At 46.7% G+C, this 27,569-nt stretch overlaps 1 protein-coding gene across 1 annotated transcript in view; it reads right to left on the reverse strand.

The window, feature by feature from the left end:
- Window positions 1-96: 96 nt before the first annotated feature.
- Window positions 97-27,569, reverse strand: part of LOC121166272 (protein phosphatase 1G) — a 30,427-nt gene continuing 2,954 nt past the window's right edge. The window contains exons 2-10 of the mRNA XM_040995388.1: window positions 4,866-4,935; window positions 4,350-4,435; window positions 3,945-4,077; window positions 2,931-3,346; window positions 2,272-2,424; window positions 1,689-1,923; window positions 1,197-1,326; window positions 925-1,027; window positions 97-662 (exon numbers count right to left, since the gene is read on the reverse strand). Of these exons, the coding sequence (XP_040851322.1) occupies window positions 456-662; window positions 925-1,027; window positions 1,197-1,326; window positions 1,689-1,923; window positions 2,272-2,424; window positions 2,931-3,346; window positions 3,945-4,077; window positions 4,350-4,435; window positions 4,866-4,935 (1,533 nt within the window). The 3' untranslated portion in view covers window positions 97-455. The remainder of the gene's footprint in view (window positions 663-924; window positions 1,028-1,196; window positions 1,327-1,688; window positions 1,924-2,271; window positions 2,425-2,930; window positions 3,347-3,944; window positions 4,078-4,349; window positions 4,436-4,865; window positions 4,936-27,569) is intronic.

Here is a 27,569-nt window from a genome sequence, read left to right on the forward strand (position 1 = left end):
ACACACCCGCTGCACACCCACCCCCCTCCCCGGGCCACGCACACACTAAGCTCCCGGTAGGGCGACAGTGAAAGAAGGACACCATGGGCACGATTCGGTTTTGGCCTTTAGTCTGAAAAAGTGTTGATTGAAAGTGTACAACAGAGTGGGCGCGAGCGGCCGGGACCACGGGGCCGCCGATAAAAAAGAATGTCCTTAAATAAAGTGTTCACAGAGTAAAAACCAGAGCCGTCAGTCCTTCCCTCCAACACTGCCGTGCCCAGGCATGGAACCGCGCAGCGCCCGGGGAGGGCGGCCGTGCCGCGGGGAGCCTCTTTGGACCGGGCTCAGCTCAAGCCACCGGCTCCCCTGCACCCCTCACACCACTGCTAAGGCTAAAGGAAAAAGACAAAACTCAGTCTCGGGTCCGGAGGGCTCAGAAAACAGTCCGGGTGGGCAGGGGGTTGGGGTGGCCGCTAGTCCCGCTTGGCCTTCTTCTTCTTGTCGCTGTTGCCATTTTCTTCACCCCCCTCGGCAGAAAACACCTCCTCCAGTTTCCGCTTGCCACTATCGGGCGGGAGCTCTGCCGTGTTCCGGGGCTTGAAGCAAATGATGATGCAGGTCATGTTGTCACACCCTGTCCCATCCCCGGAAGTGTCTGGTGCCAGGCACTGATCCAGCAGCTAAAAAAGGACGGCACAGCTTAGCTTTGGGGTCTTAACACCTTTTGGGGAACCTGCAGTCCCATAAGAGGGTTACCCCTGCTCCAAGGGACCTGGCATGAGAACAGGCACAGCTCACTCTGACCCAGGAGGCAAAAGGCAGCCAGGACATGAGAGGGGGCACTTTCTGGGGGGGGCTCAGTATGTCAGTAATTACTGATACTGAAAAAGGGAGAACCGTGTTTATGTAGACCAGGCTTCCCCTCTTCTTCCTGGAACTCACCTCTTCCACAATGGATGACAGTAACCGAAGCTCCCCATTTTCATCACGTTGGCTTATCTTTGACTGAATAAAGTCTACAACTTCCTGGCTGCTCATCACATTCCTGGAGTCAAAAATGATAGAATCCTCTTTACACTCTACTCATTAGCAGGACAGAGCAGTACCAAGCCACTTGCCCGGGCTCCATCCCCACAACAGCTCCAAGCTTACTCCTATCTAGGTTGTATTGCTGCCCAAAAGGCATTCATTCTAGGGCATTCACCAGTGCTCACCAGATGCCATCACAGGCAATGACCATGAACTCGTGGTCATCGGTCAGAGTCAGCACCTTGATGTCAGGAAGGGCTGAGATCATCTGTTCCTCAGGTGGCAGGTTTTTGTTTCTCTTGTAAAAGTGGTCTCCTGAAGTAAAGGAATGGTTGGTTGACCAGTGGGTTAGTGCTTCCCACAGACTTGTTTTTCTTGCTATTGCCATTCACTCCTTTCTCCATGACGTCCCATCACCCAGTGCAAGTGTGTTCTATTTTCACCTCTGCATCAGGTTGCTGAGCCTTAAGGTAAGTCTCTCTCTCCCCTGTTGTCTTCACTACCCTAACGGTACTGAGAATACTGACAGTGCTCTGGGTTACTTCCTAGAAATGTTAAACAAAGAGGCAGCAAAGATGGAAGTACTTTGAAAGGTACAACAGCTATATAGTCTGATACTAAGTCAGGGAGAGAGGACAAGACCCCAACCATCTTTACTGTAGTTTCCTGGCCCTTACCAATGGCCCGAGAAAGGTTGAGGCCCCCGTTGACTCGCCCATCCATAGTAACTTTGCCACCAGCATTCTTGATGCGTGCTAGCTCCACTTCATCCTCCGGTTTGTGGTCATAGGACATGTCTAAAGCTTTGCCAGCCTCGGACACTACACAGCGAGAGTCTCCTGCATTGGCCACGATCAGCTGCTTTCCTCGTATCAGAGCCACCACTGCTGTTGTGCCACTGTCAGAGCCAGGCTTAAGAGAAGAAAAGGAACATCATGGGAGTCCCTGGACACAAGTTTGTCACCGACACACCCCTGACAGTTACCTGTGCTCTTCTCTCCCTGGGGCATCCAAAACATCTTTAACAAACAGGAAGAAGGCAGACTTTATCTTTCAGAGACAGCAACAAGCTCCCAACCTTTTCTGAAAAAATCCTACCCAAAACATTTACCCCACAGTTTCCCCTGTAGAGTAACTCTCTCCTGTCTACAACTTCCCCACTAAGATAGTAAGGGGCTCGTGTTGCCTGTCAGAATCGAAGTGTTTGCAGCTGCCTCTTGACTTGTCCGAATTCACCTCTCCTCCTCCCCACATACATACCTCCTCTTTGCCTTCCATCCCAGGCACCATCATCTCCTCTTCTTCTTCCTCCTCCTCCTCCTCTTCCTCCTCCTCGGCCTCCTCAGTGTCATCCTCATCTTCCTCACTCCTTGCCTCCTCACTGCTGTAGCCATCTTCTTCCTCACTGCACTCCTGCCAGAAGGAGGGTGCCGGGCTGCTGAGACTAGGATCGCTACCTGCTGTACCCCACCCCAACTTGGACTCAGAATACCACCCGAAAAGATACAACTACATGATCACGAGCTCTGGGAAAGGGAGAGGGCGAGGATAAGTTTAAGACTCATCCTGAGCTTGGCTTAGTAATCACCAGCATGAAGCCCCAAGGCCAGGCCTGCCAGCCGGAAGTACCTTCCAGGTAGCATGATCAGAAAAATATATTGCCCAGGGAAGGAAACACCAAATACCCAAGGTAGCATCAACTACTTTTGTATTCTCTCTAGGACACAGACAGAAATTGATTATGTTATTGACAAAAGACAAAGTCAGAGGGCTAAGGCTAAGTGGTACTTGGGACGGATTCAAGAAGGCCTAAATTTAGAATACAGTGGAGTACTGGGGGATAAAATCAAGACAGGAGAAGGAAAAGAGAGCTGACCAAACAGGCCCTCTCAGTAACTTCAGCATTTGCTTGCCCTTACCTCACTGTCTTCCTCTTCCTCCTCCGCCTCATCTGACTCATCCTCACTGTCCTCAAAGAACTTGGACTTAGCAACTCGAGGCAACTTGTCCGAGGCTGAAGAGCAGGAAGGCCCAGCCTCGCCAGTAGGAGTGCCAGGTTCACCAACCTGGCCTGCCTCAGTCCCACGTTCCGAGCTGGAGGAAAGCCCTGTATGGGCTTTTGATGTAGGGCCATTTTCCTGTGAAGGAGTTTCCCTAGGTGGGTCCTCGGGTCCTGTCTCCCCATTGAGGCCCTGGGACCCTGGTTCCTCGCCTGTCCCAGCTCCAGATTTGCTGTTTGGAGAGCCCTTGTGACAGTTCTGCCCGTAGCGTGTCAGCAGTTCTTCAATAGTCATGGTTGCCTCTTCATGCAGCAGTGCAGCTTCCTCATTGTCCACTGTAGGGAAGAGGCTAAATCAGAGCCCTGAGCCAGGGTCTTACTGGGGTCAGTCGCCCTAACTACCATCATGCCTTTGCAGCCTAAACTCTGCCTTCCCCACAGACCCTGCCCCACCTATCACTCCTGGGTGCCTCTCACTCATTTAGGTTCAGAGGACCTACTCTTCCACAGACCTCCTCTATTTCTATTTCTTCTTAATCAAGAGAACACTAGTTATTCCATATCCCCTCTTGCCCTTCATTTGGTATTGTTAAGCTGGAAACCCCGATTTAGCTGGGAAAGAGAGAGCTCCCATTGCTAGTCTAGGCCTCAAGTCAAGGCTTAATGGCTGGCTGTTGGGCCTAATCAGTACAGCAGAACCAGGAAGACCCCATCACAATGACAAAGGATAATATCTATCCAAATGCTTCCAACTACAACCAAGGATGCTTGCTAGGCACTCAGCAAAGGTTAACTGCCTCCCTCCTTCCTAACCACAGGTAGTATACATCACAGGGCTCAGCAATGCAGGGACTTCCCAGGTATCTGATCAACAATATATGCACAGTTCTTTAAAATGTTGCTTTCTTCTCAAACAAGGGGATACCAAACTCACCATCATCTTCATCAGCTACTTTCTCTTTTTCATCCTCATCCTCAGTGGGTCGCCCTGCAATCTGTGCCAGCTCCTTGATGACTTCCTCAGTGGTCAGTTTGGCATCAATAGCCAAGAAAGCATCTTCTAAAGCCTGAATATAAACAAAACAGTATAAGGCAAGTACATGGGTCCCAAAAGAATGGCCTACATAGAAATTCTGGGCACAAAGATGGGATACAGTGTGAGCTGTCACAAGAGCCACTAATAGGTAAAACAGTAGATAAGGCAGATTTAAAAAGTGGTAATAAGCTCATTTCAGGTAAAGACTTAAGAAATACAGTAATTATGCTGTAACCAGCTACAGAAAGCAAGGAAAAGCCACAGCTGGAAACAAAGGAAAGCCCGCACAAGCAGAAAACAGACCTTCTGTAGTTTGCCTTCCTTGTAGGCCTTCTGATCTTTGATGATGTCAGGAAGATATTTGGCACAATACAACGCAACTTCCTCCCCTAGAAGAAAGGCTGGGTCACTCAGAGCAGTGTTTTCCACATAGAGAAAGCAAGATATTAATTTTTCAAGAATTAAGAGGGTAAATAGCTTTTCAGCACAATGCTTGGAAAGCTCTGACCAGAAGGTAGATTACATACCATCACATTTCGGGAGGTATTTTAATATACCCCCTGCTTGTTTTTACCTATGCTGTACCCTCAGTTCTTTGGTTAAAAAAAAAAAAAAAAAAGGTAAATCCTAAATGTAAAATGAAGCTTTGTAGATTAAAATAAGGCCTGGTAAAATTATTAACCAATACAATAAAAATGACAGAGTAAGGAAAAAACAGTACCAAGCAGGAAATGACAGCTAAGGGCCAGAACCCAGGGAGCCCTTTAAAGTCTGCAATCAAGGTCCTAGAATGTCACCAGTGTGATTCACTGAAGTTACCTCCATGTCCATCGTAGACAGAAAACATGGCTGTCTCACTGTCCAGCTCAGGAATGCAGTTGTGGGCATCCTAGGAAAAAGAACATAATAGTCACATGTCACAGAGTTTCCTCCCTGCACACCACACCTTGAGTGGTAAGAACCACTGTTAATTTCAAGTCTTCATCTCATTAACCCCTCCTAGCTAGCCATAGGGCCTAGAAATAAGACAGGGAATGAGGGGTGACAGAATTAGAGAGGTAGTACAGGCGAGGAGGGGTGGCAGGAAGCTAAAGCAGAGAAGGGGAGGGTGAGGGAAAGGGGGCAGAGAGGGACAACCTGAACTGCGCCACACCTGCGTGGTCCAGCCCTTCCACCCAGAGATCTCGGCACAGAAGGCAGAGCGCTGGCTGTGGAACTCAAGAGCTGACCCTTCTGGGTTTGTGAGAAGTATGGGCAGTATCAGAAAAAAGGAACTTTAAAATCACTTTCAGACTCATTCTTTGAATTATCAGTAAGTCTCAAAAAAGACAATATTGGGCGGACAGCAAAAAGAGTACTGAGGGTCTCACCAACTTGAAGTCCCAAAGTACCAGGACTTCATAAAATTTATATATATAACTACCTAAACCAATTCTTCCACTCTTCTCTGAAAGCTTAACTCAGTAAAGAAGTTAATCTTCAAGCTAGGTCGACACATCTGACAAAAGAATATTTTCCCAACAAACAACTCTACTGAGCTGTAACATTTCAGTCTTGCCACCTTCTAGGCTGAGAAAGAACAAATACCATCAAACTCTAAAGGCACAGTCAACCTGAAGAGAAAGTTACAATAGCTCTGCCATGCCAACATTTGGGCTGGAAGGTTGAACCAGATCAAGGTCTAATAAAATTCTGCCTTTCCACCCCAATACTAATTCAACCACAACTGTCAAACCTTGGAAAAAGTTAGCTGCAGTATATCTTTTTGGTATTAGAAAACAATCCAGTCTGCCTTCACACACCACTGGGATGGATGAAGCCACCAAAATAAAGGCATAAGCTTCACTTAAGAAACTTACATGTGAGGGCCTGGCGCAGGAGCCTAGTGGCTAAAGTCCTCGGCCTTGCACACTGGGATCCGACATGGGCACCAGTTTGTATCTTGGCTGCTCCACTTCCCATCCAGCTCCCTGCTTGTGGTGTGGAAAGTCAGTAGAGGACAGCCCAAAGCTTTGAGACCCTATACCAACATGGGAAACCCGAAACAAGCTCCTGGCTTTGGATCAGCTCAGCTCTGGCCACTGTGGCCACTTTGGGAGTGAACCAGCGGATGGAAGGTCTTTCTCTTCTTTACTCTATAAATCTGACTTTCCAATAAAAGTAAATAAATCAAAATCAATTTTTTAAAAAGATTTATTTATTTTTATTGGAAAGTCAGATATACAGAGAGGAGGAGAGACAGAGAGGAAGATCTTCTGTCCGATGATTCACTCCCCAAGCGAGTGCAACGGCCGATGCTATGCCAATCCGAAGCCAGGATCCAGGAACTTCTTCCGGGTATCCCACATGGGTGCAGGGTCCCAAAGCCTTGGGCTGTCCTCTACTGCTTTCCCAGGCCACAAGCAGGGAGCTGTATGGGAAGTGGGGCTGCCGGGATTAGAACCGGTGCCCATATGGGATCTTGACGCGTTCAAGGCGAGGACTTTAGCCGTGAGGCCACACCACCAGGCCCAAAATCAATCTTTTTAAAAAAATTACACTTGAAAGAGGGTTATATACAATAGGAAGTGCTATGTAAAAAACAAAGCAAAACAAAAACAATAGAGAATGGGGCCGGATTTACAGAAAAGCAGCAAGAGAATGGCACCAGCCTAGGATACAGCCTAGGTACAGGATGTCAAATCTACAGGAACCTGGATCTGGATCCACAGGAACACTGCCATGTTGTGAGTGTTCAGCTTCAATGAAACTAACTACGTCAGTTTAATCTTGCTGATTTTTCAGTGTAACCAACAGCTAGGGCCTGGCCAGGCTGAAGCTGAGAACTAGGAGCTCAATGCAGTCTTCCAAGTGGGTGAGAAAAAAATTATTTCAGCCATCAGCTGCTGCTCCGAAAGTGCCTACCTGCAGGAAGCTAGAACCAAGGGCCTAGCAGGACTGAACCTAGACCCTCCAATAAGAAATGTGGGCAGCCAAGGGGTTCCTTAACTGCCGCAACAAATACTCACCCCCACCCCTCCTCCAAGTACATGACAACGCACACAGCAAATGCAAGGGCAGTGCAAGAATGGGTTTTTCTTTTCACTCTGTAGTACAAGGACACACAGAAAATAACGACAGCTAACTCTGATGGGAAAGCATCGGAGCACAGATGATGGGAGCCACCATGAACCATGGTGACGCTTAGTTTTCCCCAAAATAAATTAAATGTTTCTTTAAATACAAAAACAAAAAACTCAAATGTATTACAAAAACGTTGAAACATGGTCCCAACTAACTGCACTCTTGGTAGACAAGCAAGGCGCAGACTGCCTGCCGCTGGAGGCAGGACAAGACACCTGGACCAGCCTGGCCACTTCTCCACACCACAGCTGCTCTCCCAAACTCACGCCACCCTCCATCCGGAACAGCTTCTGACTTTCTCTCTGTTACTCACAAGGCAAAGATACAATGCCAGCAAACAGATTTAAAACAAAACAAAACAAAAAAACTTAACCTCATTAGTCATCAAAGAAACAAGCTTTAAAATGGATAGCCTGTTATGACAAACCAGAATGAGAAAAACCACCAGTATCTAGTGGTAACAAAAGTAAGGTTACAAACACAATTTTATATTCTGAATATAAATTAGTATAATCTCCCTAGTGAGCAATTTGATAACATCTATAAAAATTTTCAATGTGCATGGTCTTTGATTTATTAATTTGACTTTTTAATTAAAGTTTATTTTACACAGAAATATCAAGATATGTACAGGAATATTCACTTCATTATAATGTAGTGAATTTCTAGGAATTGATTTGATTTGATTTGATTTCTAGGAATACAAACAATGGAATACATATAGCTGTTAAAAATTGTGATTGTGTTACTTTGGAAATCAGTTCACATTAAGCAGTAAATTTATAGATCTATATCAGAGTCTGGAAGATTATCCATCAAATTTAACACTAGAGGGAGAAATTTGGGTAATACTTTTTTTATTTTTCAATATTCATTCTTAAAATTTTTGCACAGTAAATCACATTTGTTCCATTTTGAACAGTAATGAAAAAATAAATCTATGAATATAGCTGTCCTTGACACCAGCCAGTGTGCCTGAAAGGCTGATCCTGCACAACCTGCAGATGTAAGTCCCTTATCTAAACTAGTAGTATAGGGGCCCAGCGGCGTGGCCTAGCGGCTTAAGTCCTTGCCTTGAACGCGCCAGGATCCCATATGGGTGCCGGTTCTAATCCCAGCAGCTCCACTTTCCATCCAGCTCCCTGCTTGTGGCCTGGGAAAGCAATCTAGGACAGCCCAATGCCTTGGGACCCTGCACCCATGAGGGATATCCGAAACAAGTTCCTAGATCCTGGATTCGGATTGGCACAGCATTGGCTGTTGCGCTCACTTAGGGAGTGAATCATCAGACAGATCTTCCTCTCTGTCTTTCCTCCTCTCTGTATGTCTGACTTTCCAATAAATAAATAAATCTTAAAAAAAAAATAAAAAAAAAAATAGTAGTATAGCATTTCCCTATAACCTCAGCACATACTCCCACATATTTTAAATCACCTTTAAATTACTTATAAAATCTACAACAGAAATGCTATGGATGTAATAGATGTTAGACTACCATGGCTAAAGGGAATAATGAGAGGAAATCTACATGTTCAGTAAAAGATCAGCTTCATCCAATTATTTTCAATGTATGACTGGTTAAATCCACAGACTCATAAGCCAAGGCTCTAGAGGGGGTGTGCCTCAACTTGATCTTCTATAACACAGAATAACAGTGTCTACCTTATCCATATCTTCATAAGATGGCTTTAAGAATGCTGTAGGGCCCGGCGCTGTGGCGCAAGTGGTTAAGGTCCTCGCCTTGCACACCCGGGATCCCACATGGGCGCCGGTTCTAATCCTGGCAGCCCTGCTTCCCTTCCAGCTCCCTGCCTGTGGCCTGGGAAAGCAGTCAAGGATGGCCCAAAGCTTTGGGACCCTGCACCCGCGTGGGAGACCCGGAAGAGGCTCCTGGCTTCGAATCGGCATAGTATTGGCCGTTGCGCTCACTTGGGGAGTGAATCATATCTTCCTCTCTGTCTCTCCTCTCTGTATATCTGCCTTTCCAATGAAAAAATAATAAAAATAAATCTTAAAAAAAAAAAAAGAATGCTGTAAAATACGTAAAAGTCCTCTGTAAACTACAATTCGCTATTTTCCTGCTCTGAAACTACACATTTGGCTCACATTTTTCATCTCCATTCTTTTTCTCAGAGAGTGACGACAGTAGACTCATCCATGCCTAAAGTTCTCAGTTTAAAACTACTCCCCACCACCTTCTCTCCTTTTGGGTAATGCTTTCAAACTGTACGTCTCGTGCTCCATCTTCTTGGGGCATTTCCATCTCCCCTTTTACATCTTCATTCTTTCTCTCTTTGTTCCTTTCTGAGCCACAGCCAAATATTTCAACCCTTTCCTAGTGATCTACAAAAACTTACCCAGATCCGTGTAATCCACACAGTTTTATGCCCTCCATCAGAACCACCAAGGATGGCTAGTCATAAAATGGAATGAGACCCTGTTGAAACTGTGATCACTATTACATCCAACATTTACATAAACAATACAGATAAATTCTTCTAAGTACACAACCAATGACAAATCTTTCCCATTCTGTTCACATTCTCAATGCTAGTACCCCTTAACTCTCAGCCAGTACACGCACCTCGTACATCAAAGTCTAATCTCACAAACTACCTTACTCTCCATTCTACCAGTCAAGTTTTCTCCACATTACCTTTGTCTAGCCTCTCCCATTTGCTTCCAAAACAATGCTCCACTCTTTCCTCTTAACATTTCCTCTTAATTAGAGCCTTGAACCCAAGTCTTATTCCTTCAAGATTTTACTTCATAAAAAGAGGTAATAATCTTATCACATCCCAAATAATCACTAGGTGGGTTTCACTTCAAACACTGCATAAATTAAACAGCATAAGCCAGAGAACCTTTTTTGGATTCTGTGAAGAAAGGTAGTTATGGACTTTCAAATATCTATTGCATTTCTTTCTATTTGAAAGGCAGTTTACAGAGACAGAAGGAAGGGCAGAGACCTTCCACCCACTGTCTCACTCCCCAGTGACCACAACGGCTAGGAGTTGTGCCAGGCTAAAGCCAGGAGCTTCTTCTGGGTCTCTCGTGTGGATGCAGGATCCCAAGGACCTAGGACATCTTTTGCAGATTTCCCAGGCACATTAATAAGAAGCTGAATCAAAAGTGGAGCAGAAAGACTTTAACCAGTGCCCATAGGAGATGCCACCACTGCAGAAAGAGGCTTAAGCAGTCCCCAGTTACCTCTTTGTATACCATAGCCCTTCACTGCTCCATAGTCCCTATGACTTAGCTTCTCCAAAACATCCAGGCTTCCCCTGAGGGTCTTATCTCTGTCAATAGAATCCTAAATCCCCCAGGGAACAGTTAATATCAGTCACTAACTTAGTGGCTGCTTTCTATCATGTTAGCTTTCATCAAGTTGGTCCTGGATTATTTAATGCACTCAGCCATAATTCCTACCCACGTTGACTTAATCTGGTAACTTCACCCTCTTCTCTTCACATTACCTCCACCCAGCAAGGCAATAAATGTCTCAGTGTCCTGTCCTCTTTCTGAAATGCACTAAACAATTCTCAACATTTTCCTCCTCTTCTGTTATACTCCTTCTGTAAGGTCCAGTTAAAGTCTTACCATGTCCGATGGCTCATCCTTAATACCACCAAGACTTTAAACTCCTGGTATTTCTCACCTCTGCCAATAATCTGGCACTCTGTAGATGCTACCTTGTTATTTTTATCAAACACTGAGGGGGGACAGTGAGTTCTAGGTCCAAAACTGGATTTGAAACAAACAGGAATGTAGAGATGTGCACTCAAAACGGGGGAAATCATCCCCGGGTCTCTACCTCATGGGCATGACCTAGAACTCATCTGCCCTGGTTGAAGGTGTAACTTACCACCCTGTGTATAGTATATCACCTCTGATACGATTGGAAGGTCAAGAGGACTAGGTGAGCCTTTCATCCAATCACAGTGTCATTACTGGGTGAAGAGACTACCTTAAAAACGCCCTCTTACCCCCATTTTCTTAGACCTTTATAAACTTGGAACTTGGGCTAAACAAATGGGCATTCCTCACCAGCTTGTCTCTGGTGTTTCTTGTGGCCAAAGAGCACTGTCGCCTCACCCTCGGTGACCCCGGGGGCCTGCTGGCAGGCCTAAATCCTGAGAACCACTTCCAGTTTTGCACTCCACTTCCAATCCAGCTCCCTGGTAATGACCTAGGAAAGCAGCAGAGGATGACTGCCCAAGTGCTTGGGCCTGTGTCCTCACATAGGAAACCTGGAAGAAATTTCTGGCCCCCAGGCTCAGACAAGCCCAGCACCAGCCATTGCAGCCACTTAGAAAATGAGCAAGCGGTTAGGAGATTCCTCTTTTCTTTCAGGTCTCCCACACAGGTACAGGATCCCAAGGCATTGGAACACCCTCTGCTGCTTTCCCAGGCCACAGGAAGGAATTGTGTGGGAAGTGGAACAACCAGGATATGAACCGGTGTCCATCTGGGATGCTGGTGCTTGCAAGTTAAGGATTAGCCAATAGAGCTATCGTGTTGGGCCCTAACTACCTTTCTTGTTTCTATTCATTAATGATAGCTCAGAAGCATTTGAACCATTCTCCCTGAATCCACTACCTGATCAAGTGCCCAAACAGGTGAAATATAGGACAGCACAAAATGACTATTCATATGGCATTTGCATTGTGTTAGGTATTACAAGCAATGACGAGATTTAATGTACACATGAGGATGTATATAGGTTATACACAAATACTCTGCCATTTTATGTAAGCATCTACAGATTGTAATCCCCACAGCAGAGATCCTGGACTCAACTTCCACGAACACAAAGAGCCAACTGTAATGATTCTTTATGAACTCTTTGGACCTGGCATCATAGCGTAGTGGTTAAAGTCATCGCCTTGAACGCACTGGGATCCCATATGGGTGCCGATTCTAATCCTGGCAGCTCCACTTCCCTTCCAGCTCCCTGCCTGTGGCCTGGGAAAGCAGTCGAGGACAGGCCAAAGCTTTGGGACCCTGTACCTGCATGGGAGACCCAGAAGAGCTCCTGGCTCCTGGCTGAGGATTGGCTTAGCTCCAGTCATTGTGGCTGTTTGGGGAGTGAATCATCGGACAGAAGATCTTCCTCTCTGTCTCTCCTCCTCTCTGTATATCTGCCTTTACAATTAAATTAAAAAATTGAAAATTAATGAATAAATAAAATTTTTAAAATGGACTCTTCCAAAACAGAAGAACCAACACCTCCCAACTCATGTAGTGAGGCCAGCAGTACCAAAACCAAACATATCACAAGAAAACAACAGAGCAGTAAGTCATAGAAATACGAACAGTAAGGTCACACAGAACCTTCTCAACAAAATAGTGGCAAACCAAATCTAGTAGCACATCAAATGGATTGTACACAACGAGCAAATGGAATCAACAGTCTAGGAATAAAAAGAACTTTCCGATGCTGATAAAATGTGTCTACAAAAAACCCATTTAACATCAAACTCAACGGTCAGATACACGTGAAGTTTTCCCTGTAAGGGCAAGGACAACATGAGGTCATCTGCTTTCATTACTGCTGCCCAATGCCATATTAGAGACTCCAGCCGAAGGACTTAAGAAAAAGATTTGGAGGGAGTGGCTAGCATGAATAGTATGTCTATATGCAGATAACATATTTAAGATTTGTTCATTTTTATTTGAAAGACAGATTTACAAGAAACAGAGAGATCATGCACCCACTAGTTCACTCCCTACAAGATCATAACAATCAAACTAATGGACCTGAAGTCAGGAGCCAAGTGTTTCTTCTGAGCCTCTCAAAACGGGGGTGCAAGAGTCCAAAGACTTCAGCCATGTTAGCCACATTTCCAGTCAGTAAAGAAGCAGGGAGCTGGATAAGAAGGGGTACAGCCAGGATATGAATGAGCACCAGTAAGGGATGCCAGCCTTGTAGGTGGAGGATTAGCTTACGTAACCACGCCAGCCCCCCATCCAGTAATATAACCTCCCAACCAAGCACTAACCAGGCCTGACCCTGCTGAGCTTCCGAGATCAGACGAGATCGGGCGCGTTCAGGGTGGTATGGCCGTAGCCCAGTTACATAATCTTACATACAGAAAATCCCGACACGCCAACTGAAATCCATATTGGAACTAATTATCAAGTTCAACTAATTACAGGACACAAGACAAAAAATAAAATAAATAAGCACAAAACTCAGTTATATATCTACTAACAAGAACAATTCAAGAATAAACCCCTTCATAAAAGCATTAAAAAAATAAAAAAGATCTAAGTAAAATTAAAAAGCAGTCCCATGTTCAAACATAAGGCTTGAAATTAAGACAGCAACATTCCTTCCATTAGCGTATAATTCCTATCAAAATCCCACTTGTCTTGGGCCATGTCATGAGGTAACAGGTTAGGATGCTGCCTGCGACACCGACATTCCCTAACAGAGTGTCAGTTCAAGTGCTGCTAAAGTGCCTGGAAAAAGCGAGTCCCTGCCACTCACACAGGGACGTATAGTAACTGTGTAATGGAGACTATCATATCAAATGTGAGGAAATAATGCAATATGCATTTCTATCTCCAGATCAAAGATGGAATCCCAATGAAACTGTTAAATATATTTTGACAATAGAATGCTGGACTCTCTACCACTGTCCATGCCTGCAATGATGGACTTAGGACTATTTATGAAAAACCATACTGTAGTAATAAAATAGGGAAAATCAGTGAGGGGGAGGAGGGGATTTAATGAGGGGTAAAGGAAATCCCATGCAGCTTCCCAACCAGCTCCCTGCTTGTGGCATGACAAAGCATTGGAGGATGGCCCAAAGCCTTGGAACCCTCACCCAAGTGAGAAACACGTAAGAAGCTCCAGGCTCCTGGCTTCAGATTGGCTGAGCTAAAGCTGTTGTGGCTACTTAGGGAGTGAACAAACAGCCATTAGATTCTCCTTTCTGTCTCTCCTCCTCTCTGTATATCTGACTTTCTAATAAAAATAAATCTTAAGAAAAAAAATCAGGCTCCTATCCAGATAAAAAAAAAAATTGGAGGGCAGATGCCATGGTGTGCCAAGTTAAGTCTTCGCCTGCAACACTGACATCCTGTATATGTACCAGTTCAAGTCCTGGGTGCTCTACTTCCAATCCAGCTCTCTGCTAATAGCCTGAGAGAACAGCGAAGGATCATGGCCCAAATCCTTGGGTCCCTGCACCCACATGGGAAACCTGGAGAAGCTCTAGGCTCCTAACTTCGAACCAACACTCATAAGTCACTGCAGCCATTTGGGGGAGTGAGCCAGCAAACAAGATTTTTCTCTCTATAAATCTGCCTTTCAAAAAAAATCTTTACAAAATAATAAAAAACACAACTTGTGTATTTCAAAGAGATCATCAAAAAGGTAGCCCACAGGCCCAGCATGGTAGCCTAGCAGCTAAGGTACTTGCCCCTTTAAGCACCGAAATCCCAGTTATGGGCACCGGTTCTAATCCCAGCGGCTCCACTTCCCAGCAACCTCCTTGCTTGTGACCTGGGAAAGCAATCAAGGACGGCCCAAAGCCTTGGGACCCTGCACCCGTGTGGGAGATCTGGAAGAGGCTCTGGGTCCCAGGCTTCAGATTGGCTCAGCTCTGGCTGTCGCAGCCACTTGAGGAGTGAATCATCGGATGGAACATCTTCTCTGTCTCTTCTCCTCTCTGTATATCTGACTTTCCAATAAAAGTAAATAACTCTTAAAAAAAAAAAGGCAGCCCACAAACTGGGAGAAAATATTCGAGGAAAAAAAAGTATTTGTACCAGAGTATATAAAGAATTCTCAGGGTCTGGCGGCTGCTTGGGAAGGCTCAGCTGCATGGAGGTTAGGGCGAGGAAGCATCTTCAACAACCTTGGTATGACGGCCACTCAGACAGCCCAGGTGCCAAAGGCACTGAAGGCGCGAGACCTGGCATTGGGAGAGGTTCTAATGGAGGAGCTTAGGACTCCTCTGTCGGAACATAGTCCCTGCAGGTGAGTGCAAGAACCAAGACAGGGAGTAGCCCAGACCAGGCCAGATATGGTACCACTGGCATACATTTGGCTCAGGTTTGGGGAGAGCCAGGCTAGGCCACTCACTGGCAAATTCAAGAACAAGAATGGTGTGTCAGTTTATGCTGGGTTGGGCCACAATACCAGCCAGTTTAACATTAAGGCCACGACTGGGGGCTGCCTGGACTGGGCTGGGCTAGGCTGTAGCCCCCACCAGTGTGAGCTGGAATTGGGGGTAGGAGAGGCTCCAGGCCAAGCCAGGATATAGCACCTACTGGCAAATATTGGATGAGACAAGCCATGCCAGATTGGGCCACGGCAGTCAACCAGTGCGCGTGAGACCCAGAGGGTAGGGAGTGAACACGGTAGTGGCGCTGCATGGGGCTTCCCTGCTGGACCACTACTTGCACTGGTGAGTATGAAAGCTGGGATGGGTGGGGGGGCGGGGGAGCAGACAAAGCTGGAAAGGGCTACAACACTTAATGGCCTGCATGTGAACTGGATCAGGGGAAAGCCAGGCTGGGCTGTTCCTACTGGTGCAAGCATAAACCAGAGTGGATGTGGGTTGGTTGGGCTTTATCGCAGCATCAGCTGGCAGATGCTGGCATGGGGGCTAATTCTGTTCAGCTAAACTGCAGAACCACCTGGAGAGTACAGGATCCAGGAATGGGAGTGGGCTCCTCAGGGAAACAGTGGCCCCTCCCTCTTGGGTTGCCACTCCCACCGCTAAGCACAAGAACCAGGTACTAGGGGCAGACATGGCTAGAAACAGAATGGCACCCGCTGCACCAGTGTGAACTGTATAGTGGCACTGGTGGGGTTAAATTAGGCCTCAATGCCCACTGACATGTATGAGAGCTGAATGGGATGTGGGACAGACTCGACCAGTCTGCTGTACATATTGGCAAGCATGGGAACCTGGACAGACCTGGTAGGAGTTATTTCAGGTCGCTGCAACCAGGCTGCAGCTCCCACTGGTTCACTGGTTTACTGGTTTACGTGGCCGAATGTGTGATGGGCAGGACCGGCCTGGGCTGCAACGCCCATTGGTTTGTGTAGAAGACAGGGCTGGAGGCAGAACTGACACAGCAACTGCAACTACAGACGTTGCTGGACCCTGTATTGGCAAGCACACACAAGAATCAGGTCTGGGATCACCTCAGATGAGGTTTCTTTGGGGATTCCCCCAACTGAACTGCTGGACTCAGAACTCCAACCACAGAGAGAATTACAGGTTCCATGGTTTGATCGTGGAGTGCATGTGTCAGAGCTAGGCCTCCTCAGTGAGTCAGAGCGAGCAGTGGACAGCATAGCCAGTTGGTACATTGGAGCCTGCCGAAGACCTGCAGTGGTACCTTACAACCTGATACGATAACAGAGGACAGAACAAATGGATCAACTACCCCAGCCAAGTGTTGGAAGTGAAAATTTGGGCAAACGGAGACACTAAGGTGGACTGTACCAGCCAGTGGATACTGGAGAGATTTCATAAAGCTCGAAGTGGCGAGATGGCAGCAATCTAGAACTGCTGAACTATCAAAACCACTTGAGCAGTGCCCTTGGAGCATGCCCCACGTTGGGGAACCTGGGATGGGTGGGAGGCTGGATGGGGCTTCTCCCTTTACTTCCCCTCTCCCCTAGATAAAGGAAAGGAAAAAGAGAATGAGGAAACAATGGTCTTTCTCCACTTTCCTCTAGTCCTAGACCCTTGACACCCTAATCAATTATGTAAAAATCTTTTTTTTAAAAGATTTATTTATTTATTGCAAAGTCAGATATATAGAGAGGAGGAGAGACAGAGAGGAAGATCTTCTGTCCGATGATTCACTCCCCAAGTGAGCCCAACGGCCGATGCTATGCCAATCCGAAGCCAGGATCCAGGAACTTCTTCCTGCTGGTCTCCCACATGGGTGCAGGGTTCCAAGCTTTGGGCTGTCCTCGGCTGCTTTCCCAGGCCACAAGCAGGGAGCTGGATGGGAAGTGGAGCTGCCGGGATTAGAACCGGCGCCCATATGGGATCCCAGTGCGTTCAAGGCGAGAATTTTAGCCGCTAGGCCACACCGCTCAGCCCCAATTATGTAAAAATCATAAAAAAAATTTCTCACAACTCAATAAAATGACAAAGGAATAAACCAATTAAAAGTGTACAAATGGTGGGCCCGGCGTGGTGGCACAAGTGGTTAAGGTCCTCGCCTTGCATGCCCGGGATCCCATATGGGCACCGGTTCTATCCTGGCAGCCCTGCTTCCCTTCCAGCTCCCTGCCTGTGGCCTGGGAAAGCAGTCGAGGACGGCCCAAAGCCTTTGGGACGCTGCACCCGCGCGGGAGACCCGGAAGAGGCTCCTGGCTTCGGATCAGCATAGCATTGACCGTTGCGGTCACTTGGGGAGTGAATCATCGGATGGAAGATGTTCCTCTCTGTCTCTCCTCTCTGTATATCCGTCTTTCCAATAAAAAAATAATAAAAATAAACCTTAAAAAAAAGTGTACAAACGGGACTAGTGCAATGGCTCAGTGACTAAATCTTCACCCTGCAAGCGACAGGATCCCATATGGGTGCCAGTTCATGTCCCAGCTGCTCCACTTCCCATCCAGCTCCCTACAATCCTAGTGGCCTGGAAAAGCCACAGTGGAGGTCAGTCCACAGCCTTGAGACGCTGCACCTGCATGGCAAACCCAGAAACAGCTCCTGTGTCCTGGTTTTGGATAGGCTCAGCTCTGGCCATAGTGGCCACTAAAGGAGTGAAATGGAAGACCTTTGGACCAACTCACTATAAATCCGGGTTTCCATCCCCCTTCCCTGAGTTCAGTTAATCTCCCAGAATGGTTTAAAGAATTCAGGGAAACACTTAACTTTTACCAGTTTATTTCAAAGCCTATTATGAAGGCCATAGATGAAAAGATGCAGAAGGTCCAACGCAGTAGCCTAGTGGCTAAAGTTCTCACCTTACATTCGCCAGGATCCCATATGGGTGCCAGTTCTAATCCTGGCAGCCCTGCTTCCCATCCAGATCCCTGCTATGGCCTGGGAAAGCAGTCGAGGACGGCCCAAATCTTTGGGACCCTGTGCCCGTGTGGGAGACCCAGAAGAAGAAGCTTCAGGTTCCTGGTTTCGGGTCAGCGTAGCTCTAGCTGTCGCGGCCACTTGGGGAGTAAATCAATGGATGGAAGCTCTTCCTCTCTGTCTCTGTCTCTCCTCCTCTCTGTATATCTGACTTTCCAATAAAAATAAATAAATTCTGGGGGAAAAAAAAAAAAGATGCTCAGAGTAAGGGATGAGGAGCTTCTGTGCTTCTCGGGGTGCCATCCTCCAGCACTTTCTCCATCGGCTACCGGCCAGCTCCCTGAAATATCCTTTCTGGTTTTATGGAAACCTTATTACATAGCCATAATGGATTACATCTCTGACCACTCCTGATCAATAACCTTCAGCCCTTCCCACTTCCCTGGAGGTTCAAGAGTGCATTAAAAGTCCCAAGCTTCCAATCAAGCCTTGATCCCCCAGCTGCACAGGCGCTGACAGCTACCAAACAACCCATCATCTTAGAAGGACACACTAGGGTCAGTGCATAGGATTAAAGCCAGCACCAGTGTGGGCCAGTCTGGCTGGAGTTGATGCTTATCTGGCTCTTTGCTAATGCACCTGGGAAAGCAGCAGCTTGCCTGAGCACCTGGGTTCCTGCCCCACAAAGCAGCCTGGGATGGCATTCAAGCCTGCTGGTTTCAGCTAGGCCCAGCCCTGGCCAACACAGCCATCTGGGAAGAGAACTAGCAGATGAAGGCTCTCTTCTCTGTCTCTTCCTCCCTCTTACCCTTCCTTCCAAAAATAAATAAATCTTATTGTAAGCCAGAAAATCATATGGGCACCTAACCAAAAAGATATATCCTGCTTCGGAGATTCTAAAAATTTTAAGAATTTCATGCCAGTAGACAAAAACACCAAATCCGTATTTCACAATTTCTCACCCAGCAGTTTCACTCGTAAGTACAGAATCAAACGAGAACATATTTCTACACAAAAACTTGTATATGAATGTGAATGTTCATAGCATTATTCACAATAGCCAAAATGTAGAACCCCAAATATGGATCAACTGAGCAGCAGATAAACAAAATGTGACATTATCCATACAGTAGAATGTTAGGTATAAGAATGACTTGTTACATAACACTGATGATTCTTACCACTACACAGTAAGATACACAATGAAAACAGAGTTACAATTCAATTTTTATGAAATGTTCAGAACAGGTAACTAATCTGTAGAGACATAATGTAAATTAGTGGTTGCCAAAGACTAGAAAAGAGGAGATAGAGTGACCGGCATGGGGTATAGGATTTCTTGTTTAGGGTGATGAAAATGTTTAAAAAAATTGAATGGGGTGATAGCTTACAACTGTGTATGAATATCGCCCCCCTCATCACTGAATTGCATCCTTTAAGCGGGTGCATGAAATCTCAATTTTTTTTTAAAGATTTATTTTTATTATTTTTTTTATTGGAAAGGCGGATATACAGAGAGGAGAGACAGAGAGGAAGATCCTTTCTCCGATGATTCACTCCCCAAGTGACCGCAACGGTCAATGCTATGCTGATCCGAAGCCAGGAGCCTCTTCCGGGTCTCCCATGCGGGTGCAGGGTCCCAAAGGCTTTGGGCCGTCCTCGACTGCTTTCCCGGGCCACAGGCAGGGAGCTGGAAGGGAAGCAGGGCTGCCAGGATAGAACCGGTGCCCATATGGGATCCCTTAACCACTTGTGCCACCACGCCGGGCCCCTCAATTTTTTTTTTAAATGGACATATATACACATTTTAAAATACAGTATATGATTAAAAACTGATGTATCTCATTGAAATAGATGGAAACAGAAATCAACCCTACTGGGATCAGAACGCAGTCTACAAAGTATCATTAAATATGTGATGCTTTAAATTCATTTCTAAAGATTTGTGCTCCAAGTAGCATCAAGTGCAGCTCACGATGACAAAACCACTATTCAAACCTAAATATCTATACTCAAATTCAAGCCCTTACTCTCAAAGTATAATTTCAAAATGATTACACAAAAGAGAATCAGAGTGGAGAAGTAACAAATGCTAGAAGGACCAAGCAATAGAGATTTATTTGCAACATTCTTCAAGTCTTGGCAGCACTGTGAAGGTGCCATTCGGGTTGCCAACACAACATTTCCGCTGTTGAGCCAGGGAGGCAGCAGAGAACAGCTCAAGTGTGTGTACCCCTGCCATCATGGGTAGACCAGATGACATTCCTAGTTCCTGGTTTCACCCTAACCCACCTCAATTATTATGGGAATTTGGGGAATAAACCAGCAGATGCAAGATCTCTGCACCTCTTTGTGTATGTAACTATTCCTTTCAAATAAAAATAACTTATAAATGAATGGCTAAAAAAATAATTTCTTCACACTAATGGGGATTTAGTCAATATAACCTCATGGTAGTTTTTGTTTTTTTAATATTTAATATTTCATTTAAAAGGTAGATCTTGCAAACCGAGGAAAAACAGAGACAGGGATCTTCCAGCTGCTGGTTCATCCCCCAAATAACCATAATGGCCAGAGCTGAACTATTCTGAAGCCAGGAGCCAGGAGTCAAGAGCTTCCTCCCAGCCTCCCATTAGGGTGCAGGGACCCAAGGACTTGGGCTATCCTCTGCTGTGTTCCTAGGCCATAAGCAGAAGTGGAGCAAGTCGAGATAGGAACCAAAGCCCATACAGGATGTTGGCATTAGCAGGTGGTAAGATTTGCCTGCTATGCCACCATGTTAACCCCCTCATATTAGTTTTGAAAGACAGATATTAGATGCTCATCAAATGAATAGAACTCTGTTACATAAAAGCTGCTTGGGGCCAGCATTGTGGCGCAAAGCGTTAAGCCTTCCATAGTGCCTATATCTCATACCAGCACCTGCTGGAGTGGCAGCTGCTCCACTTCAAACCCAGCTCCCTGATAATGTGCCCAAGAAAGCAGTGGAAGATGGCTCAAAACCTTGTGCCCCTGTCACCCACAAGAGAGATCTAGATGAAGTTTTTGCTCTTGGTTTTATCATGTCCCAGCCCTTGTCATTAGAGAAGTGAATCAACAAATGGAATAACTTTCTTTGTGTATCGCCCTCTATAATCCTGCCTTTCAAATAAATAATAAAAGAAAAAAAAAGAGAAAAGTAGCCCAGTAGCTAGAGTCCCCACCTTTATATGCACAGGGATCCCATATGGGCACAGGTTTGAGTCCCAACTGCTCTACTTCCCATTCAGCTCCCTGCTTGTGGCCTGGGAAAGCAGTCGAGGATGGCCCAAAGCCTTGGGACCCTGCACCCATGTGGAAGATCCAGAACAAGCTCCTGACTTCAGATTAGTTCAGCTCAGGCTGTTGTGGCCACTTGGGGAGTAAATCAGCAAGTGGAGGATCTCTCTCTCTCTCTGTCTCTTCTCTCTGTAAATGATATGCCAATGAAATTAAATGTTATATATTTTTTTAAATTGTATTTAATTATGTGGAGAATGCTGAGCCAGGACAACCCACCCTGGCCCGCAGGCACTGGGGCTGCAGATTGCCCAGGAAAGGGGTCTGAATACATATTAGAGTGGGAACAACTGAGGGCCTGTTTGATAGGGGAGGATGACTTCTAGGGTCTTCCATGGACCCTGCTACTGCACTCACAGATAGGTAAGGGAGCTGAGACCAGGTGGTTTAGAGGGATGAAAATGGAGGGCATGTCTAGGTCAGACCAAGACACCTGCCCATGTGGGAGACCTGGGCTAGGCGAAATAGCATCACACACAGCCCAATGGCACACACAAAAGCTGGGTCTAGGAGCCATGCCTGCTCGGACTTGGTCTCAGTACCAGCCCACAAATATCGGAGCAGGGTGGGCCATGTCAGTCTTGGCCACAGTTTCTACCAGAACATGAGAACTGGACATAGGAAAATATTGTAAAAAGATTTGTTGGCTTCCCTCTGTGGAGCTGCAGGTTGGACCACAGAATTCGCCAACACTTGCAAGTGTTGTGGCTGGGAGGAGGCCAAGTGAACAGGCTGCAGCACATGTTCGCACATACAAAGGCCAGGACTGAGGGCAAACCATGCCAAGCAGGGCCACGGCACCAAATGGCACAGGTGAGACCCAGGGCTGGGAGAGCGACTAATAGGGGAACTTGGGAAAATCCCCTGCTAAGCCACATCTCCTGCTGCTGAGTGAGCTGGGACTGTGCAAGACAGCAGCACTCAGTCAGCATGCCTGAGGGCTGGGTTTGGGGTCAGGCCAGACTCTGCTAGCTCAGGCACCTGCTGCTGTTTGCAAGAGCCAAAAAGGGTGTGGGACAGGCCAGGTGAGACCGTAGCACCTGCTGGTTCACATGAGAGCCAGGTCTGGGTGTGGGCCAGTTGGGCAAGGCCAATCCACAGCACGCAATAGCACAACCAAATCAGGACAAGGTGCAGGCCAGAATGGGTTGGATATAGCACCCATTGCAAGTGCCAGACCAGGTGTGAGTCATGAGAGGTTAGACCACACTACCCCCTGGCAGGAGCAAGATCAGAGGCTGGGAGGGGGGGATTAGTAGGGGAACTGTATATACTCCCCTGCTAGGCTACAACTCCCACTGGTAACCATGAGACCCAGGGCTAAGGGCAGGCAAGGCTATTCACCACCAGCTGGCATACATGTGGGACAGGTTTGGGGGAGGGTCAGGCTGCGCTAAGCTGCAAAACTCACGGGAGTAAATGAGAGCCAAATGGGATGTGGGACCACCTGGGCTAGGCTGCAATACATGCTTGCACAAACAAAAGCTATGGCCGAGGATGGGCCTGGTGGGAGTTGTTGGGGGTTGCTCCAACTAGGCTACACCTGCTGGTGTGTATTAAGACCGGGCCTGTGGCAGGCTGGGCTGGGCTTGGTCACAGTACCCATAGGTTCACATGAGGTAGTGGGGCTTATGTGTGAGCCATATGTGGGTATGGACAAACCATGGCTGGGCTGAAACATCCAACAGCAAGAACTAGATTGGGTTGAAGGCCAGTCAGGAAAAGCCACAGTTCCTGCTAGGACAGGAGGTGGACTGAGCAGGGCTGGCTCATGGACCCACCGGTAAGCGTGAAACCTGGCATTGGGAGAGGTTCTGATGGAGGAGCCTGGGCAACTCCTCTGGCAGGACGCAGACCCGGCAGGTCAGCGCAAGAAACATGATAGGAAACAGCCCAGAAAAGGCCATGGAAAGTTACCCACCGGCATGCAATTGGCAGGGGCTGGAGGAAGACCAGGCTGAATCTGTCCACATCATCCACTGGCAAATCCAGGCACCAGTGTGGGTCGACCCAGGTTCGGTCGCAACAAAGACTAGTGCACAATACGGAATGCCAAGGTGAGATTGCCTGTACCAGAAGGGACCACAGCACCCAACCAGCGTGAGAACAAGGAAGGGAGGGGGCAGAGCCGGCATGGGAATAAGGGAGGGTTCCTTTGCTGGACAGCTACTCCCGCAGGAGAACGTAGGCTGGGATGGGGGCAGACCAGACTAGGCAGGGCTACAACACCTGTGTGCCTCATGTGGACTAGATCAGGGAAAAGCTGGGCTGGGCTGGGCTGGGCTGATTATTCCTACTGGTGCAAACAGAATTAGAGTGGGTGAGGGTTGTTTGGCCTTGCCACAGCATCAGCTGGCAGAGGCTGGCACTGGGGGCTAGTTCTGTCAAGTCAAACCACAGAACTATCTGGAGAGTGCATAATCTGGGAGAGGCCTGGGAGGGAAATAGTGGGCTCATCTCTCTTGGGTTGCCACTTACACGGGAGGACATAAAACTAAGACAGCGGCTGGGGTGGAATGGAGTGTGGGACAGACTGGATTACTGCTACACATATTGGCAAACCAGGGTAGGGGGCGGGCCTGGTGGGGGTTATTGCGGGTCGCTCCAACTAGGCTGCAGCTCCCACTGGTTTATGTGAGGGCCAAGTATGTGCTGGGCAGAACCAGGCTGGACTGCAACACCCATTGGTTCCAGTGGAAGTCGGGAGTGAAAACAGAACCAACCCAGCAATTACAACTACCAGCTGATCAGGGCAATGGACTGTGCTGGGCCCTGTACTTGCTAGCACATACAAGAATCTGGTCTGAGAACACCTCAGACAAAGTTTCTTTGGAGATCTTCCTAATCTAAATGCTGGACTCAGAACCCTTACCAAGAAAAGAGAGAAGACAGAACAGGTCAACCAACCATCTCAGCTATGATGGACTATGTCAATCAGTGGATTTTTCGAAGACCTCATAGTGCTTGGAGTGGCAAGATTGGCAGCGATTCATAACTGTTGAAATATCAAAACCACTTGAGCAAGAACCTCAGAGCATGCCCTACATCCGGGACCTGGGGAGGGTGGGAAATTGGGTGGGCCTTCTCCCTTAATACCCCCCTTTAAACATGAAGGAAACAATATGGAAAAAATACTAGTCTTATCCACTTTCCTGTAGCCCTTGAACCTTTTTACCCTAATTAACTATGTAAAGATTGTCAAAATTTAAAAAAAAAATAAAATAAATAAAAACTGGGGGGAAAAAAAAAAGAGATAGTGGGGCTTGAGACAGAATTGACCAGGCAGCTGCATCTACTGGTAAGCATGTTGGCTGGTGGTGATGGAATGAACCCAACCCCAAACTGACTGGCACACTCAAGAGTCAAGTCTGAGGCCACCTGAGGCAAGATTTCTTATGAGACTCAACTAGACCACTGGACTCAAACCAGTTGACGATATGGCAACTGGAAGCTGCCCCCTCCCCCTCCCTCACTACCCACCCCTTCCCCACCAGACAGAAGTGGGGGGTGGAAAAAAGCATTTGCCCCATCCACCAGTCCCACATCTCAACCCTCCTCAATCCAATCAGTAATCCTCATGGGCACACATCCTTGCCAACATCAAAAATTTTCTTAAAAAAGCCTGGGCACAGGCAAAATAACAATTTATGTGGTCTGACCTTGGCATGCATGTCAGAACTGGACCTCCTCAGCTGCTGATGCCTCACTGCTGTGCAGTGGACAGCATGCCCAGATGTACACAGGACACATGACAGCCGATAGAGGATGGTGAGTGCCTCATCAGAGGATGGAAAGGAAAACAGGTTAGACCACTCTCCAGGCCAAGTTTTGCAACATATTCTTGGGCCTCTGGATGCACTAAGGTAGAATTGATTAGTCAACTGATCTTTGAAAGATTTTCTCAATTCTTGTACAATGAAGCTGACAATGTCTCAGAACCATCAACGGTTCAACTGGCTTATCTTCCACCTTCAAGCACTAGGATCTCAATTAAGCAACAGTTTATGTTGCCGTGTTCCAATCCAGCTCCTTATTTGCGACCTGAAAAGTAGAGGATGGCCGAAAGCCTTGGACGCTTCACCCATGTGGGAAACCCCAAGGAAGCCCTAGGTTCAACTTTATCCTGGTCCCACTGTAGCCTTGCAACCATTTGGGGAGTGAACCAGCAAACGGAAGATCTTTCTTCATCATTTCCTCTCACTGTAATCCTGCCTTTCAATCAAACAAAAAAATAACTATGAAAAAAAGTAACAAAGCTAAAATTCTTAAAAAAAAATTTAAAAAGGAATGAAAAAACAAAGACTAGATTAAACTATATTAAAGGGCCTGTATTAGGCCTGTGACACCAATATTCCATACAGGTCCTGGTCCAAATCCCAGGTGTTTCACTTCTAATCTAGTTCCTGTACCTTGCTGGTGTGCCTGGGAAAGTAACAAAGGATGGTTGAAGTGGTTGGGTCCCTGCATCCACATGGGAGATCTGGAAGAAGCTACTGGCTTTGACCTGGCCCAGTACCAGCCATGTGGCCTTTTAGGGAAATGCACCAGCAAATGGAAGGCCTCTCCCTCTCTATGTAACTCTGCTTTTCAAATATTATTTTAACACAACAACAAAAAAAACTTAGGGCCCACCACGGTGGCTTCATTGGCTAATCCTCCATCTCCAAGGATCAGGATCGCCAACGGGCACCAGCTCGTGTCCCAACTGCTCCATTTCCCATCTAGCTCACTGCTTGTGGCCTGGTAAAGTAGCAGAAAATAGCATAAAACCTTGGGACCCTGCACGCATGTGGGAGACCTAGAAGAAACTCCTGGCTTCAGATTGGTTCAGCTCTGGCCATTGTGGCTACATGGGGAGTAAATTAACAGAAGGAAGATCCTTCTATTTCTCCTCTCCATAAATCTGCCTTTCCAATAAAAACAAATATTTTTAAATAAAATGATTATATTAACTAAATAACTCTCTTTCATATCAGACTTCTGATTAGACAATCTTGTTTATTTCTCAGGCACCTCACCACAATCTACTTCTTTCATTAAACATATATTATCTAATTTTAAGGTAGAGTGACAGAGGTGGTTCAGTCCCCAAATAGCTGCAATGGTGAAGGACTTAGGGCTGGGCCAGGCTGAAGCCAGGAGTCAGGAGCTCTATCCAATTCTCCCAAGTGGATGGCAAAGGTCCAAGTACTTGGGCCATCTTCTGCTGCCTTCCCAGCCGGGAGCTGGATTAGAAGTAGAACAGCTTGGACTCAAACTTCTGCTCACATGGGATGCTGGTATTACAGGAGGCTGTTTATGTTGATGCCACAACCCTTACTTCTTTTGTAAGATTTTATTATTTTTATTGGAAAGTCAGAGAGACAGAGAGAAAAATCTTTCATCTGTCAATTCACTCCCTAAGCAGCCGCAATGGCCTAGGCTATGCCGATTCAAAGCCAGGAGCCAGGGGCCTCTTCAGGGTCTTCCACACAGGTTCAGAGTCCCAAGGCTTTGGAGCCACACCCAACTGCTTTCCTTGGCCACGAGCAGGAGGTGGATGAAAAGTGGGGCTGCCAGGACCAGAACCAGCGCCTACTAGGGGATCCAGCTGTATGCAAAGCACTTTAGCTGCTAGGTTAACATGCTGGGCCCAATCCCTACTTCTTAATTTCAAGGTACATTCTCTTAACTACCTTGAGGGTCTCTCTAAATCATGAAGGGAAGGGAGTATCAACTGTAGTATTAGGAAAATCCCTCCTCAAAATACTTAGTTCCAAAACAAGAGTGACAGGAGGCACACAGAAATAATAAAATGCCAGCTGTTAATGGACGCCATCCTTACCTTCAAGAGAAGGGATTAAACTGCCTGTTCCAAGGTGGCATCTACATAACTGTCACCATTTATTTTAAAAGATGTATTTATTTTTATTGCAAAGTCAGACATATATAGGGAGGAGGAGAGACAGAAACATCCTCCGTCCAATGATTCACTCCCCAGTGACCACAATGGCTGGTGCTGTGCCGATCTGAAGCCAGCAGCCAGGAACTCCTCTGGGTCCCATGCAGACGCAGAGTCCCTAAGCCC

Source organism: Ochotona curzoniae, unplaced genomic scaffold (genome assembly GCF_017591425.1).
Source record: "Ochotona curzoniae isolate NIBS_2020 unplaced genomic scaffold, NIBS_Ocur_1.0 patch106, whole genome shotgun sequence".
NCBI lineage: Eukaryota > Metazoa > Chordata > Mammalia > Lagomorpha > Ochotonidae > Ochotona > Ochotona curzoniae.